This window comes from Lissotriton helveticus, chromosome 10 (genome assembly GCF_964261635.1).
Source record: "Lissotriton helveticus chromosome 10, aLisHel1.1, whole genome shotgun sequence".
Classification (NCBI taxonomy): domain Eukaryota; kingdom Metazoa; phylum Chordata; class Amphibia; order Caudata; family Salamandridae; genus Lissotriton; species Lissotriton helveticus.
This window is the reverse complement of record NC_136071.1, coordinates 1157680443-1157699042: the sequence shown is the minus strand read 5'-3', so window position 1 is coordinate 1157699042 and position 18600 is coordinate 1157680443. Positions and strand designations below refer to the sequence as shown.

General features: G+C 42.3%; 1 protein-coding gene across 1 annotated transcript in view; it reads left to right on the top strand.

The window, feature by feature from the left end:
- Positions 1 to 18600, top strand: part of NR1D2 (nuclear receptor subfamily 1 group D member 2) — a 67911-nt gene that overhangs the window by 9630 nt on the left and 39681 nt on the right. Inside the window, exons 2-3 of the mRNA XM_078664452.1 lie at positions 4494 to 4760; positions 11031 to 11119. Of these exons, the coding sequence (XP_078520578.1) occupies positions 4494 to 4760; positions 11031 to 11119 (356 nt within the window). The remainder of the gene's footprint in view (positions 1 to 4493; positions 4761 to 11030; positions 11120 to 18600) is intronic.

Genomic DNA, 18600 nt, shown 5'->3' with positions numbered 1-18600 from the left:
GTTGGGCGAGTTGTTGTACCATCCATTGTGGCTAGGTCAATATCCCGTAGCTCCTTCTTTACCCTAGACAAGTCCCCTCAAATGCTCGGAAGAACATCCGAATGTTTGACAATACAAACACAGCGGTTCTATGCCTTAAAGACCACCAACAGCGTGGCATGTTTACTGACCCAGCGTTTATTGCAAAATATTAGTTAATAGTGTCTCCGAGTTCTGACTTGAAGACTGTATCATGTAGTGTATTTTCGGGGTATCACCAATGTCGTGCCTTATGGCCGTGATACCGTATAAGTAGGGCTCCCGGTTTTATGGTATTTATTTCCGTCTGTATTTTTCCATATATTTTTTTTGTGTTCTGCTCTGCCCAGTTGTGTCGTGTGGCGGTTTGTGAGTTTGTCCATATTTTCTAGTCAACTATTAAGAGTGTCAAAGCAGGCATCTATTGATTTGAATCCGGCATGTAGCTCAGCCATGATGGAGGAGGCACCATCGAGGGCTGTGGGACAGTGTCACTGTGCGATGTCTCAGAGAGGAAATGGTGGTTCCTCAGCACCCTGGCTGGTGCGGAAAGCTTTTTTTGTTTGGGGTCACCGCGCCCCCTCATAGTTGCCGGGCACATGGTCCAAACCCCTAACAGAACCTCAATGTTTGGAGAGCACACTTGCCCCAAAGTATCCACGGATCAAAGGGCCACAGATCACATACCTCGCACAGCTGGTGATCTCGTGGCAGTCTGACTGTCACACTTGTTATGCGGCCGGCAGAGCCTCAGTGGTCGTGAGTACGTCACCCCCGAAGTCCAACTCCGGGAGCTATTGCGAGCCGGAGGCTCCCACTCGATCCGGCTGTCCGAATCGAGCATCGTACTAGCTCGGTCGTGAAATGTCTCCATTGCACGCCATGGTTTGCTTGTGACCGAGTCGTATGGAGCGGTTCGGACCCGGAAACGATTTGGACAGAGATTTTGCGCTTGTTCGCATCGTACTTCGACGTCCAGACCCGTGTACGACTCGGACGGAAATTCAGCCTCTGAATCGGATCCGCTAATGCCAAACCTGATTCGGTGCCCTTCCGACCGAGATCTGAATCAGCCCCTAAATGGAATAATAATCTGCATCATAAAATTTGAATATGATTCGTAAGCAGATTTTCAGGCCTAATTCTTTACGGGATAATATTTGGGATAGCATATTTAAAAAATGTAAACCATCCAACATTACAAAAGTGTTGTTCTATCCTTTATTACAAGTTTTTGAAGTCAACTGTTAAGTTTTGCAGGTTTTCAGAGGCTCAAAATAGTTTATCATCTTGTAAGTCTTAGAAAGGAAACTTGTTACACATGCTATTTTTCTTTAATAGTGTCAGTTAGTTTTGGAAATCAGTTTTGAAAAAAATAATCAATCTCATTTTGCTGTTAGACTTGCCTTTCCAATTCTGAAATATATTGTAGGTTCCCTATTTCTCTTATTGCTAGTAGTAGAATGTTTGAATAATATTTGTGGTCAAATCACATTTTGTTGTATGTGTTGTAGTACTACAGTAGTCTTAGCAAAGTACTATAAAATGTTGTTCAGAAACATACAATTGTAAATCTCTCCTTCCACCTCTCATGCCTTTTCTATGGGGAGATCCCCATACATATAAGTTGACTATTTAGGGCCTCATTACGATGAGACCCGGCGGTCGGAGGCTTTCCGGGGCTCATCCCGGGTTTCACTTTCGGCCGCCGCATTACGATGGAGGCGGTCGAAAGTTAAACCAGCCGGTCATTCCTGCTGGATTCCGACAGGCTCAAGGAGTCAGTCGGAGGCATGTCCGTAATCCTTAAAAACGGCGTTTCTGCAGTAGGGATTATGATGTCTGTTTCCGACAGGCTTTCCATGTCTGGCTTTCCAACATGAAAAGCCAGTCGGAAAGCGACATTGGGGGGCCCTAGCAAGGCCCCCTTAACCTGTGGCATCTGATTAGGGGCTGAGGAGGCACCTATGATGCCTTCCTAATAATCCCTGCACCGTGTGCAGGGATTAACAGATTCTCCCATTTCTCTATGGGAGCTTGTGCTACGGTTGGTTTACAGCTGCTGTAAAGCTCCCAAAGAGAAGTGGGAGTATGCAACCGCACCATGTGTGGTCGCATTGTAATGCTGTGGTCGGGACCGCCGACCAACCTGTCCCGATTCTGCAACGCTGTCCCCAACATCGTAATCAGGACCTTAGTCGTAAATGTAGGCAAGGCCAGGCGGAGCTGCTGGAAAAAGGCTTATACTTATTACTAAGTGGAAGGGGGTTAGGTAGGAGTACGGAGGGGCTTAGGGAGGATTAGGGAGGGTTTTAGGGAGGGCATGCACCCCCCATAAAAGTGTACACCTGTTACTGTTCACAAACTGCACTTCTGAAGTTACTACAGCCAAAATTGTTCCAAAACAGTTGTAAATTACACCAGCTCAGAACTGGAGAAAGTCCAGCACCACACATGGCCAACCACTGGTACTACACCAACCTTCCCTAGAAAGTATTGGACTCGAGGACCTGAATACTAAAAAAAAATCCTAGTAAATAATGTTAAACTAAATTCATTAAGATTTTAAACATATAAATATATGTAATTTAATGTTAAAAAATCTAAAAATTCAAACACATTTATTTCATGATAAAATATTTAACAAACTTACTTGAGTTTATAAATTAATGTTAATTAGTTGGCTTTTATTAAAATATAATTCAATTACTGTTAATCAATTCTGTGCAATAATTTTAATAATTATTAATGCATAATAGAAATATATTTTCACCTTAATTTGGAATATTTTTTTAATTTAAACTTCAGATTTATTTAATATTGTCAAATGATCAAAGTTTTAATTCAAAATTAAATTAATAGTGATGCCCCATTTTTTATTTTTTTCTACATTCAATATACATATATTAAATGAAATTACTATTTATCATAAACATATCTGTACTAAAATTGATTGAGTTAAATGCATTTTTTAAAAACTTTTTGTTCTACTTTTGTTCTACTTTACCTTAGCGAGACTTCACAGTCGAGGTAATCTCCAAATGGTAAAGTTTAGGGAAAATGAAAAAAAAAGTTTATTAAACATTATAATACATTTCTAAAAATATGTGTATTTCAAATATTAATATAAATTCATTTTAAGTTTGAGCATAATTTCTTTTTTGTAGATTTTTATAATATTTAATTTTTCTCAATGACTTTTCCATAGTAAGAACAACTTTGGAAACAACCTAGTTTGCCATTTTTTAGCTGTGTTTAATTCTAGATGTAAATTTTGAAATTTATTAAACAAAATGAATGATATTAACCCATAGTCTTCTCTCTAGGTTTTCCTCACGTAGAAGGGCTCTAAGGCTACGTGAACATTCCATCCACTGACGGTAGAAAGTCTTTAATTAAAAAGGGAGAAACATGAAGACAAATATTGGAATGTGGGAGCAGAAGGCTTATACCAGTCATTATAAGCCCAGAGCCACTACATTGTCTTCAATGGAGCTCCCAACATTAATTTTTTAAAATATATTTTAATCAATTATATTTTTAGGTTGAATTAGAATATTATATAGATTAATTGTAATTAGTCCCTTTAATAATATTCATTATAACATTTGTTGTTTCTCAACTTTTCACTATAGTTGTATAATGTTATCTTTGTATGAATTCTTATGCCCCATTCTTCCCATGCTTGTTGTAAACACATTTTATAGTGTAACATAAAATATCTGTTAAATTGTTTCATTTTTTCTATGAATGTAAACTGAACTAAAGAGTTACCTGGGCAACAGAATGTTATTTACTCTTTGCAAGTTTTCTGAAAAGACCAGTGCTATTTTTGAAGATTGTAAACATTGTGAGCTGGTGGAGTTGGTCTGTGTTAACGGATATTTGATTAGAACATTTGAATATGAAATGGGTTTGTTTATTATCAGCTGTTACGGTCTACTAATATATCTAAGTGGTGAAGGCATTGTAAGCTACTTGAGCCCAGCAATATGGTCCTCACCTCTTAAAAGTATTGTCAGCGTTTGGAATCCACCTATATTCTTCACAACTGGTGAATGCATTGTTAGATAGGCAAATCAATCATCCAATATTGATTTGCGGCCAATTAGCAAAGCATTGTAAGGTAGTGGAGGATAAAGATGTTGCACTTAAACAGGTGAGGGCATTTTAGGTCATTTGGGAAGACATGCTGCCAATATGATGTTTGAATGCTGACCCAAACTATGATGAGTATGTTGTGCATCTAGCAAAGGGAAGTTGTCGAATCAAACCATCCCAAAATGGCCTCCATTAACGTATGTTGTACCTCTAGTAAAGGGATACGTCCAATGAAACCATCCCAAAATGGCCTCCATTAAGATATGTTGTGCCTCAAGCGAAGTCTTCTAATGAAACCATCCCAAAATGGCCTCCATTAAGGAGCAAGTTTGTATCATTGTTCAGCATCTCATGGCCTGGTCTTCTTCTTTCAGGTGTTGTGATTGCCTCAATGAGTTCCTCCAGTGGTTCCGCCAGTCCAGCCTCCTGTGTAAGTGAGCCCTCTGACTGCAGCTTCCAAAGCTCCTCCTCGCCACCCTCGCCCGGCAGCTCCACCTCTGAAAGCAGCTGCCACAGTGGAAGCAACGGTGTGTCCTCCAAAAAGTGTAGCCTCACCACCAAGGGGCCGCAGCAGCTAAATCAGAAGGCAGCTTATTCAAGCGCTGAGTTGCACACAAAAAGTTTTAGCAAAGTTATGAGAAGTAAGTATGGCATATTGGAACACTGAGAGAAATAAATACGTGTGTGCATTTTACAAGTAGCAGTTCTCTCTCTCTGATGCTAACCATTGGTACCACCAGTAGATTAACAATATGGTGCCTGATTCACCAAGGTAAACTTACAGTCTGATGTAAGTTTACATTTCTTTTGAAATTCACAAAATTGCATTTTAATACTAAATTTAAGGGCGCGGAGAACTCTACACATAAAACAATAAAACATGCCTATCTTTTTGTGTGTGGAGTTCTCCGCCCCGAACGCGAAGTCTCCGCACTCATAAACGTAGCTTTAAAATGCAGTTTTGTGTATTCCAAAACAGTCGTAAAGTTACACCAGAGTGTACGTTTAGCTTTGAGAATCAGGCCCATGGTGTTCTACTAGCAGTAGAATGATGTTGCTTCATAAGGAGTACACACTGTGTGTATGTTTTCAAATGTATTTACTGCAGATGAATGTTTGATGTTCTTCGTCTTTTATCAAAACTTGTCATAGCTTTTCATTGATATTATTAACAATACTTGATTTGACTCCCATTCTGTTGCTTTAAAAAAGGTCGCCACACCATCTCCTGAAAGGTGTAATTTTAATCTTTTACTCTTAGTGGGGGGCACATGTTAAAATCTAAACACAGGTTGACCACATCCTATGTTTATGGTGATACAGAGCTTCGTTTTTGTCTTCAAGCAGACCTTCAGGGGAAATTTAAAATTAATTTCCAACATTAATTTAATTCAGTTTAATATTATTTTGTTAAACCTTTCTGAAAGAAAATGTTGATTGTTTATGTACTTTGAAACTATAATTATGAGAGGCATTTAAACATATAATCTCTGTTAAACTATGTATACTTTTAACATAGTACTGTATTGCTGTGAAGATCTCCAGATCATTCTCTTTGGAACTGTTCATTTTTAAGCTTTTTAGGATCTCTGTTTATATTGACTAGCCAGTTACCCTCCTCCTCTCTGCCACTACTTCCTTTGAAATTGAGACCTAAAGCAACAGCGAGCTCACAATGCAGAAAGTTCATTCTTGCAGTTAAAATTCCACAGGTTCATTTGAAACCTGCATCTCCATTTTTATTTGCCTATTTATTTCATATTTTTATAAACGGAAAGGCTGGTAGAGTACTCAACAAGTAAAAACATAACCTTACAAACTTTACATTGATGAGACATTAGCCTAGTATTAAATACAGTTTTTCAAAATAGGATAAATGCTTTTCAAGCCTACTTATTATAATACCATTTTCCTTTGTAAAGGTAAAATGTGCTTACCTCACACCCTCTAGAATATCACACTGGTGTCTTTCAGAGGAGATGTAGAAAGTGCTGAAAACTAACAAAAATGCAAAAGCTTGTAAGCAACTTATTTTTACAATATAATGCATAAGTAATCTAAGTGGGAGCTCACAGAATGATCTGGGAGAGAACACTGTTGTGCTCAACCAGTGGTAATCGGTCACAAAATACAATCTCCATCTGTATGGCTACCACCTATATGCGTGAGCACTCAGAGAGCTGCCTGCTAAAGAAGACTAGAAGTAGACACCTGGGGCTTCATTTATGAAAAGTGACGCATCGCTGCGTAAAACCAGCGATGCGTCACTTTTCATTGTGCCCTCCTTGCAACATGCTGGATGCGTCATATTTACAGTATGACGCATCATGTCGCAAGGAGTTACAGATATGTCAGTATTTCTGACGCATCTGTAGGCGCAAAAATGACGCATTGTTGGAGTCTGTCACGAAAGTGACACAACTCGATCAATGGGTCATTTCACATGGGCAAGTCCCATTTCAAATGTGCCTGCATCAGTCTTACGCCTGCTGTGAGGCAGGCGTAAGATATTGATGCATTTGCGTCCTCGAAATGACGCAGTGAAATCTCTTAGATTTCACTGCGTCACTCCTACGAGGCTTACTAGCATCAAAACGCCCACCCTGCATACATTATACCTGGCGCAGGCATAATGTGGCGCAGGGGTTTACAAAGTGACGCACCTAGATGTGTATATGAACAAAGAGGGGGACGAAAAGGGACAATGTTTAAAGGGGTCCAGTGTACCTGTCCAAAGAACAAGCAGCAAAGGTTGTACACAGTTCCCCTAGGTGTAGGACTGTAATAGAGTCTCTCTCCCAAATTACTAAGTGAAGGCAGGGGGGGTTTTGCTAGGAAGTCAGCAAGTTCCTTATCGGAACTAAGAAGCCTCACACAACTAGTGGGCTCGATGACATGTCTCATTCAGCCTTCTTGTGATGTTGTTTCAATCATCGGCTTCCTGCTCCTACGTCAAGCCGGCGCTGCAATGCCTGACGGGTAACAACACGTGTTACTCTTTTACGGAGATCTTTTGTTCCTTGCCGTGATTTGCTGATATGTGAGGGGCTTGAAAAAGTGAGGTAGTGAGCGAAAAGTGAGTTTTAAAAAAAGTTGGGTAGTCCACAAAGTGACCTTTATTCGTGTGGCTAGCCACTTTATTAAAAAGTGCAAAGAGGGGTATTGAGGACCAAGGTTGTCCTTAATGCAGTCCCAGTCACAAAACCCAAAGTAGTCCTATTGCATTTTTCTAGATATGCCTTATATCATCTATTAAGAACAGCTACCTCCTCTGCATACTACTTAGAATAGTATTCCTAAAATACTTCTCTAGCCCCCAAGAGTTTCCTGGATTATACATTCTGCTTTAGCATTAATTGCTTGTATTAAGGACTTTTTGTATTCCTCCTTTAATTTAAGAGGCAAGATCTTCCTTCTTGTTTCTAAATGTATGAAAGTGTGTAAGCGATAGTTATAACTTATCACATAACTTAGCCACTTTGGTCCCGATTACAACCGCCTGGCTCGTGGGGGTGCAAGGTGGTGGTCTCCTGACTGGTCTCCTGACTGCCCTATTATGATTTGGGCGGTTGGACCTCCACAGCCCTGCCGCAGCCTCCAAGGACACGCCGTTCATTGGTGGTCTTGCGGCGGTCAGTGGGCCGCAATATGCTTGATAAACTTCCTCTACGCTGGCGGTGTCATGGAGGTTCCTTCTCCAAGAACACTGTGGCGGAGAGAATACAAAGGGGGCCTCGCAGGGTCTCCTATGCCTCCTTTTCATGTGGATGCACACAGGAGGGCACAACATGTGCCCCTCTGTGTGCATGAACATCAGTTCCTGCACGACATGAACTTTTCAGTCCCTGTTGTGCAGAAACTGTTTTTGGCGTTCCCATTGTGGTCCCCATTTGCAGGCAACACCACGGAAAAGTAATAAAAAACAGGCCTGCCAGACAGGAGGATACTATTAATCTGGTGGGTGATCTGACCATGGCTTTGAGGATGCGGTGGCGGGGGGGATCCGGCGCCTCACCACCAAAGTCGTAATCAGGCCCTTTGTCTCTTGTTTTTTTGACAAGCAAAGATACTCATTGCTTTTAGAGTTCTACTTATATAGCATTTTGTCGAAACCAAACTTGGAAACCAAGTAAACATTCTAGATGACACATTTGCAGACAATGCCTCTCTTTACCTCGGCAGGCCACCTTAGCAAGGCCAATCGCACAAGGCAATGTGCTCCCTCTAATTATAGCCTTGAATGTATCCCATAGAATGCTAGGAGGGGCTGTCCAAGCATTAATCCTGCCAGGAATTAACAGAAGTCAGACTATTTTGGCTCAGTGAGAGCTCAGACATATCCTCATTCCCTCAAAGCTGAACGATCTGCGGCCATTTTACGTACAATACCCTGAGGGCGAACATGCTTGTGCCTTTGGCCACACTAGTAATATAGAAGGGGCCGCAGAAGGCTCCGCGGCCCCTTTAAAATACAGACAGGACCAGCCACATACAGCGCCAACTCTATCTTTAGAGGGCTTACCATATTTGCATGGGGGCATGACCCCATGCTAATGAGTGAAACACTTTACCTCAGCGCCCACACGCAAAGAGGCCGTCTGGTGTCCCACTAACTGTGGGCCACATGGCTGTGCAGAGTCAATTCGCCCCCTGAGAGCAGCCATCTGGAGGGATGAAAAAGGACCCCTGAACTTTATCAGATATCCCCCTGCAGGTGGGTGGAGTCCGGTGCTTAATTGTAAAAAACATAAGTGCCAGGGCCCTTGTCAGGGGGCCATTGCAGCATGAACCACCCATTTCCCCATCAGCATTGCCAATGACAATACCAAAACAACTACTTAGCATGACACCCCTACAAGTGTAACACTCCAGACGTTTAATATACATTGAACATGACTAATACCTGCCGCCACACCCAAGCAGTTCTTTTAGCTTTGCGTTGCAGGCATTAGTCATTTTTAGTGTATTTTGAATTATTAAAGAACTGTTATAGTGTTCATCACAAAATTAGACAAACAGTGTCACCATGTGGCGGGCTAGCATAAGTGCCGTTGCTGAGCACAGGAAACCACCTGCTTATATTAAGCACTGGTGCAGTCACTCACTGGATCCACCTGCTGGGGGATTGCTGCCCACGCGCCTTTGAAATACGGGTCGAGTGCTGCCTTTCACTACTGCACTATCACCAGGGCAGTTTAAGTTTTCATCGGCCCTGAGGGCAACACATTATAAGTAATAGGGCACACTGTCATTGTTTGGCCCAAATTTATTAAGAAACGAGGCATGAAGTGCAACAAGTAAAGTTGCTCTCTGAATTGCATTAACCAGGGAGCGCAGAAGAACACCATATCTACTAAGAGATTGAAGTGGAGTGTTGTAGAGTGGAGAGGAGTGGAGTGGAATGTCGTAGAGTGGAGTAAAGGGTTGTAGAGTGGAGTGACCTAAAGTGTAGTAGAGTGGCGTAGAGAGTCATTGAGTGGAGTGGCATAGAGTGGAGCAGAGTGTCATAGAGTAATGTGGAGTAGAGCGTCATAGAGTAGAGTGTTGTAGAGTTGTGTACCATTGAAAGGAGTAGAGAAGAGTGTCTTAGAGTGCAGAGTTGTAAAGTGGAGTGGCATAGAGTGGAGTGGAGCAGAGTATTGTAGAGTGGGGTGAAGTTGAGTGGAGAGGCATAGAGTGGACCAGAGTGTCATAGAGTGGAGTGACATAGAGTGTCGTAGAGTTGTGTGTCATTGAAGGGAGTAGAGAAGAGTGTCTCAGAGTGCAGTGTCATAAAGTGGAGTGGCGTAGAGTGGAGTAGAGTAGAATATTGTAGAGTGGGTTGAAGTTGAGTGGAATGGTGTAGAGTGTCGAAGCGTCCAGTGATGTAGAGTGCAGTGGCGTAGAGTGGAGTAAAGAGGCGTGGAGTGTCATAGAGTGGAATAGTGTCATAAAGTGGAGTGGCATAGAGTGGAGTTGAGTAGAGTGTCATAGAGTAGAGTGTTGTAAAGTGGAGTGGTACAGAGTGGAATAAAGTGGCGTAGGGTGGAATTGTGTGGCACCATTTATGTGATATGTGCCAGCTCGAAGCTGCTGTTACTGTGTGTGGAATCTAACACTAAACCAAAATCCTAAGGGGGGAAATGAAATCGGCCCACCTGCCGCTGACCAATGAAGGCCAAAGAAGGGAGAGTAGCGAAGACACCAACCAGTGGTAAGTTATGGGTAAGCTCTAAACCCTGTCTAGGTTTGTTTTAGATACAATAGATCTCGAGGAGACAGCGCATGCAGGCTGCATCGGGTAAGACCCGAATACTTGGTAAAATTAAAATGTTTCTGCAAGTCTGTGTAGATAGGGATTTAAATCAAAACCCATGGGTGGTTGCATGGGAACACCCATGAACCACCCATGGAATGCCCCCTTGACACAGAGTAACACAAGGCAGTGCATTGTGCTGCATTGTGTTACTTTGGGTTACAATCCAACACAAATTGTGATTTCTATTGGATTGTAAATACTAACCCAACACTTTTCACCGGGTCTGCGTTAAAAAAGTATCGCAAACCCAATGCAACATCTTTGTAAATCTGGGCCCAAGTGTCACAGCGACTTCTACTAAAGTACATTGCACACTGGCTGGTTGGTTTCAGTTCTGTCTCACTCTTCCATTCCTTATTTCTTTTCGTCTCTCCTGTACTGCCTCTTTTTTCTGTTACTGTCTCCTCCTCTAGCACTCTTCTTTCTCCCTCTCAAGAAGTCACACCTCTGTTTCTCACACTCCCATTGGCTTATCCATTTCTCCCTCTGACTCTTTCTCATTCTCTTGCCCCTTCTCACTTTCTCTCTCCTGCTCCTCCTGCCTCTCGATTTGCCTCTCAAGGAGTCACGCCTCAGTATCTCACACTACAGGTCTCTTGTCCTTTTCCCCCAGATCCCAGTGGCCTTCTTCTACTGTGCAAGGTGTGTGGTGACGTGGCTTCAGGATTCCATTATGGTGTCCATGCCTGTGAAGGCTGCAAGGTAAACCCATCTGTCTGCAAAATACTGAACTCTGCTTCTCAGAAAGCATAGTCGGCCTTTTAATTACCTAAAAGTTCAAGTCTACATTCACTTTTTTTTTTTACAAAATGGATCACCTGCATGTTTTGTATTTAATATTTATACATGTTTGATACGTGCATTGTTTCTGTAAAGTGAACACAGTTGTTTTTAATATTCCAATGCCTTACATTCCTCGTTGACTGATTATGCTGATGTACAAGTCCTTAACGCCACTGTTGAAAGAGAGACATTCTGACCTCTTACAATTTCAACCTTTACCCTGAATGTTTTGTACTATTTCTGGGTACTTGTTACCATTGTGTCCTACATAAATCAATGAGCTATGGCACTGGGGAATCCTCTTTCACAACTTTGTTTGGCACAAGTCGATGGAAAGTCAATGGAGAATCTCCTTTCACCCTCTTCTCCATACAACTCAATGGAGAATCTCCTTTCACCCTCTTCTCCATACAACTCAATGGAGAATCTCCTTTCACCCTCTTCTCCACACAACTCAATGGAGAATCTCCTTTCACCCTCTTCTCCACACAACTCAATGGAGAATCTCCTTTCACCCTCTTCTCCATACAACTCAATGGAGAATCTCCTTTCACCCTCTTCTCCATACAACTCAATGGAGAATCTCCTTTCACCCTCTTCTCCATACAACTCAATGGAGAATCTCCTTTCACCCTCTTCTCTATACAACTCAATGGAGAATCTCCTTTCACCCTCTTCTCCATACAACTCAATGGAGAATCTCCTTTCACCCTCTTCTCCATACAACTCAATGGGGAATCTCCTTTCACCCTCTTCTCCATACAACTCAATGGAGAATCTCCTTTCACCCTCTTCTCCATACAACTCAATGGAGAATCTCCTTTCACCCTCTTCTCCATACAACTCAATGGAGAATCTCCTTTCACCCTCTTCTCCATACAACTCAATGGAGAATCTCCTTTCACCCTCTTCTCCATACAACTCAATGGAGAATCTCCTTTCACCCTCTTCTCCATACAACTCAATGGAGAATCTCCTTTCACCCTCTTCTCCATACAACTCAATGGGGAATCTCCTTTCACCCTCTTCTCCATACAACTCAATGGAGAATCTCCTTTCACCCTCTTCTCCATACAACTCAATGGGGAATCTCCTTTCACCCTCTTCTCCATACAACTCAATGGAGAATCTCCTTTCACCCTCTTCTCCATACAACTCAATGGGGAATCTCCTTTCACATTTCCCTAAATATTATACATGGGAGAATTGTCTTGAATCACTTCCTCATTCAAAGGTGAGGTAGCACTGTGTACGAGAGGCGGCAACTCTCTTTTGTGACTTTATTGGAGTTTTATTGAAAGTTAGATAGTTACAGATGGAGTACCAGAACAAAAAATACAGTTTATACATATTATCATAAAGACCATGCTATGTTTCCTTCCTTGGTGTGTTCATACGCTGTAGTAGCCAGTGGAAAGCGTGACCTGGATGAATCATGATTAGATTGTGCAGGTAGATTCATTACGATAGTCTTACAACCGTGTACAGTGGACACAAATAGGACACATCTGATAACTTGTTTCCAACTGTGTTGGGTCTCATGCTGTAAATTTGAGCTCTTTGGGCACCAAATGCCTTTGGGCTTACTTTGAGGCGGTAATAACATTGCCTAACAGTCCGCAGCTTCATTACCATAAAAGGCATCATGAAGCCAGTGATCGACCTTGGGTATGGGACCTCTCACCCAGACTCTGGAGACCTTGTGCTTAACTACTAATAACAGTAGTGAAGCCAACCTCCCTTCGAAACATGTTCCACTTGTACATGCAGTAGCAGCGATATTAAAGGAGATAGCATTATTGTGTGCCCTGTGATGTCTTCTATTCGTGTATTTATTTTACTCCAGTATTGAATTGTCTCTGGACATCTCTTAGCAAGATGTAGGATATCAGAGCAATCCATGTTACATCTATCGATTTATAAAGTTAGTACAGTGAGCACGGAATAAACTGTACTCTGTTAATACATTTGAAGTGTAAGATCTTGTTCCAATAATTCATGGAGATTAAGTTTATCTGGGTGCAGCAGTATTTGCAAACTTATTTGCCTGAAAAAATATGATCCTCCAACCCCCTTCCTGATGGAGCTCCATTGCTCCCCTTGCCGGACCACGCCATCTTCAAACTCAGCTGCAGCCATTATTTACAAAGCTGTCACAACCGGCACTCCTGCTTATTTTACAGACAAGCTCACCATCTCTGGTGGATCTCGGCACACTTGCAGCCACAACACCATCAGACTACAGACTAACAAAGGTAACACATAAAATATCAGTCCTTTTCTATATATGCAACCAGGATCTGAAACCACATCCTCGTATCTGTCAGGCCTGCCCTAATGCTACTCCAATTTAGGAAAGGTTTGAAGACTCTCCTCTTTAAAGATCACTACATCACAATGCATCAAGAATCCACAACTCAGCCTCCTCTCCTCTTACTTGCGCTTGGACGCCTTCGGGCAGCAATTCGCGCTCTATAAATCTACATCCATTCCATTACTCGTTGACTTTAGGCCGGTCTTGGACCATTTACAGCACTCTGCTGCCTTTTGGATAGGTCCGGACTATAGAAATGCCATATACAAACATGCATGCACTCCAGGGTCTTTTCCCATAATCTTTGGGCCAGATTATTACAATTCCCCATCTAGGACCTACAAATCTTATGACAGGACAGGGAGGCAGCGATTTTGGCTGGGATAATATCAAGAGGGAGCCAGATTTTACTGTACGAAGTAATGCTTCGACGTCTACCAAAGTCAACTGAGGGAATTTCTCAAGCAGCTGAGTATTTACATGTACTGGCGGGTCGTATGCCCTAGCACCCGGAGGCTATCTCCCTGACGAGATGATCTTGTCATAGATGAGCTCGATTTTCAGCAAAAAATGTTGTGCGATATTATTGCAGAGTTTGTGAGGGAGCCTCTAGAATATCACAGGCCTTGGGATTGGTGAAGGACTTAAGGATTTGGTAAAGGGTTTTGGGAACATTCCCAGCCCGGGCTAGCTGAGAAGCGATATAGGCCTTCAGTGCAGCCTTTATTTATTTATTTATTTTGAAAGTTTTATAAAGCGCGAACAAGATCCTAGCGGATATCAGAGCGCTATACAAACATTAAGTGTTACATATATTAGCGATAATGGTAGATCCACACAGAAGTACAAAGAAGATAATAAACAAAGACAATATAGTTATATTTCGCATTAATAAGTGTCTTGTGGTTAAGGGCTTAGCTGCCTTTCACCACCTTGAGTCAACAGAACATACTCATGTGTACTGAGGCATGAGGATGGATTTAACTTCATGTTTAAAAGCAGTAGTGGAAGGGTTAAGTCTGATTTCTGGGGGTAAGGCATTCCAAATTCTGGGTGCCATCCCAGAGAAGGATCTGTTATAGGTTTTTTTTTCTTATGGAATTTTTGTAGTTTCAGTAGTAGTTTTTCAGCTTTTGAGCTCTTGAGGATCTGGTCCCACCAGAGATAGTCAGTTTCTCTGCCAGATAGCTGGGGGTCTTTTGATGTAAAGCTCTGTGCGTCATGCACGCAATTTTCATCTGAATTCTCGCATCTAGGGGTAGCCAGTTCAGGGACTGAAGGTCCGGGGTGATGTGGGAGCTATGTTTAGATACAGTTATGAGTCTTGCTGCCGCATTGATTGAAGCTCTAAAGGGTACGGTTGATGCTTTGGGCAGGCCACAAAGGGTGACACAGCCATATTCAACTCTGGGTATAACCAAAGCTTGTACTGCCTGCTTAAAGTCATTGTGTGGTAGGAAGGGTTTTAATTTCCTCAATGTGTTCATCTGAAGGTTGGCTCCCTTTGTAGCATTGCTAATATGTTTTTGCATGTTGAGGTTACTGTCTAAAGTTATTCCAAGTGACTTAGCTGAGTCCACAATGGTCGGTTGTACGTTGAACGCCGTGATATGTTTGATCCAATCTTGCATTTTCAGGATTTGAGCCGGCGGGGCTATTAGAAGAAATTCAGTCTTTAGGGCATTCAGTTTAAGATGATTTTCTGCCAGCCAAGTTTGGGTGTTCCTAAGAGCTGTGTTAAGTAGTTTGATGTCCTCTAGGGAGTGTATCTTGAGGTATAGCTGTGTATCATCTGCATACATGTGGTATTGCACGTTAGAGGTTTTTAGAATTTCAGTTAGAGGTTCCAGGAAGAGATTGAACAGTGTTGGAGATAGTGCTGATCCTTGCGGTACCCCCAGGGTCACTGGGACGGGTCTGGACAGGGTGTTCTTAATTTTGAATTGTTGTGTCCTGTTTGGGAGAAATGAAGTGAACCAGCTTAGCACTGCCCCAGATAGGCCCATTCTGTATTTCAGGAGGTCTAAGAGGTTCTCGTGTTTAACCATATCAAAGGCTGAAGATAGGTCAAGTAGGATGAGCAGACAGGGTCCATTATGGTCAAGTATTTGCAGCGCATCGTCAATGATGTGTGTCATGGCTGATTCTGTGCTGTGACCAGCACAGAACCCTGATTGGTGTTTGTTGAGTAGGTCAAAATAATCAATGTGCTTCGTTAGCTGTAGATATACACATTTTTTCAGCAGCTTGGCTAGGGTAGGGATATTGGAGATTGGGTGATAGTTGTTTAAGTCCGAGGGGTCTGCTGTGGGCTTTTTTAGAATAGGTGAGACATGCCTACTTTGAGGATGTCTGGGATGCATCCTTGTTGAAGGGAACTATTTATGATCTTAGACCAGAGAGGTAGTAGCAGCGGAGTAAGGTCTTTGACTGCGTTTGCCAGAGGCGGGTCAGCGGAGTGGTTGGACGGGTTCAATGCGCTGAGAATTTTCCCTAAAGCATCTTCAGAGTAGGAGGAAAATTATGACCAGCTTGCATTATTTTTAGGAATAGGCTTTGATGGGGGTTGGTCTGGCGTGGTACTTGGAGCAGGAGTGGTAAGAGTATCCGGTCTCGCGTATAAGGTTAGGTCCTTTAGGAGGTCTTTCTTGATGGTGTCGGTCTTCAGGGAGAAGAAGGTGGAGAATTCTTCACAGTTTGGCTGCGAGCATTCAACATCTTGTGGTCGATGAGGTGCTTCCTTAGATTGGGTTTTGATCAGCTCAAAGAAATAATCGACTTTGGTGCGCTTGATCTTGCGGAAATATGCGTTTCTCTTTGACCTGAGAATCAGAAGGTGGTTGGTAGATGGTATTGACCTCCAGGCCCGTTCTGCGGTTCTGAGAGAGCGCCTATCCTCGTTGAGTATACCGTTATACCAGGGTTTAGAGTCTTTCAGGGAGACTCTTTTTAGTTGCAGAGGTGCTACCTCGTCTATTATTGATATCATGATGTTTATGTTTGTGTGATAGCAAGAGAGACTGACCTTAAATCTGTCTTTATCCCCATCATCATGGGTACTCTGCCATCGTCTTTCCTGTTTTTTACACTGCCGTTTATGAGCCCGGAGCTCAATTGAAAACCAAGCTGTCTGGGGACGATTAGAGGAGTTAGGGAATGATTTCAGCCGCGCAAGCTGGTCAATGGTGCGGGTGACAGCGGAATTGAACGTAGCTAATCCATCCTCTATATTGTCTGGTTCAATGTCCCAAGGTGCAGGAAAGGAAGCTTGGAGGAGCTCCGGAGAAATTTTCTTCCATTGTCTGCTAATACAGTGAGTAGCAGGGCGGGATGTGTTCGCCTCCCTGGGACCCTGGATAAGGATTTCGATGGAAGCATGATCTGACCACGACATCTGCTGGGGAGGATCACACAAAATACTGGAATAATTAATGAAAATAATGTCCAGTGTATGACCTGCTATGCATGTCATTGTGTTAAACTCTACCTCTCTCACACTGGTATCCCAACTATCAGTGTGGCATCCCCAAAAACATTAGCCTTCCAGTTATTAGGTTACATATACAAGGATGCATAATCCACCACTAGCCATCATCTTCATCTAGCGAATATTACTTAATGAAGAACTAACATGAAAAGAGAGCAAAGCGACAGTATTTTTCACCTATGTGCATATCCAGTCGTGCATTTATGGTGCAATACCTCAAAGACAGAAGTATAGCTATAAAAACATTGCAAATTAATTAAGAAGCAAAGGGATAAAACTCTGCATTAAACTTGGTCGATAATTCTTCACATTTAAGCGAACATATATTCTCTGTCACTCATGGAGGTTTGGGAGCTTCGCCGGGAATTAGTAACAGTTTATTGACTCTTCGATTCACCATTCTTTTTCAGAACTTAAGTACTTCATCTGGTTTAGCAGAGAAATGCCCCCAACTCACAAATATGGCTTTAAATTTGGTCAGGTAGAGCTTTGCATAGCCAAAGCCAGCCTCTCACAGGGACCCTCTTGGGTTCAGCAAACGCTTTTCTCACCTCTTGAACAGATTTCGTGAAGTCTCAATAGAAACAAACCTTGTCCCCTAACTATTCCAGTGGGCTTTCTTTCTTGCTAATTTTAGTGTTTGCTTTCTATCACAGTACTTTAATAATAGCTTGGCGATAATGGAACGCAACGAGGCACGTGGTGATGGGTTAAGACATGGGATCTGTGGGCTTTCTCTACTATAAAGCATTGCTAGAAGGCTTCTCTGCCTAAAGGTTCAGTATCCATGGATTGAACAAAAGTTTTTTCAATCAAGGTGGCCTTCACTATGCCCATGATGCAAACATTGTGGCGTCATGAGCACACCTCGGTGTCCTCAAACAAGTGATACTGGTTTTGCCAGATCACTAAGTTGGTTTTTGGTTGTCTTGGATCCATCTTCCATGTCAGAAATTCACTGTTCCCCTTCATCTACTCTGGCTCCATGTCAGTCTGGATTATTCTTTCATGGGATTGAGGCACTGCATCATACTATCTATTTTTTGATCAGTTGATTTCATTGTGGATTTCAGGTCAAGGAGAACCTTTTCATTTTGTTAATGCTCCACAGAATCTACAAAGGTGCCCCTGGAATAGTGAGATGCCTTTTTAGTCTCAGCTTTCAAATTTGACTGTCAAACAGAAGTTGACAGTGGACCCTGCAATAGACCAGCACCTGACCCGCTATCCCTAAGTACTATACATATGGTGGAAATCCCCCACCAGATATGTGGGCACACTGCTAATGCACCCACTGCCACAGAGCCATCCAATATAGGATTGTAACAATTTCAAAACAGTCGCAAAGGTGCATCACTAAACACAACAGAAAGCAGACACATAACAAATTATCAAGTCCGTGTCCATAGCATTTGTTCTTCAAGTTTCTTCTTTCATTCAAATTGTATTAAAAACCATTTTTTATTGAAAAGAACAGCTGACGCGTTTTGTCTTAAGGGGGACTTCTTCAGGGTATTCAAACAAATAAAGGCACTCCTAGGCAATATTTTAATCAGAGTTGCAGTGGTAGGGAAAAACTTCAAGCAGAATGGCGAAAGT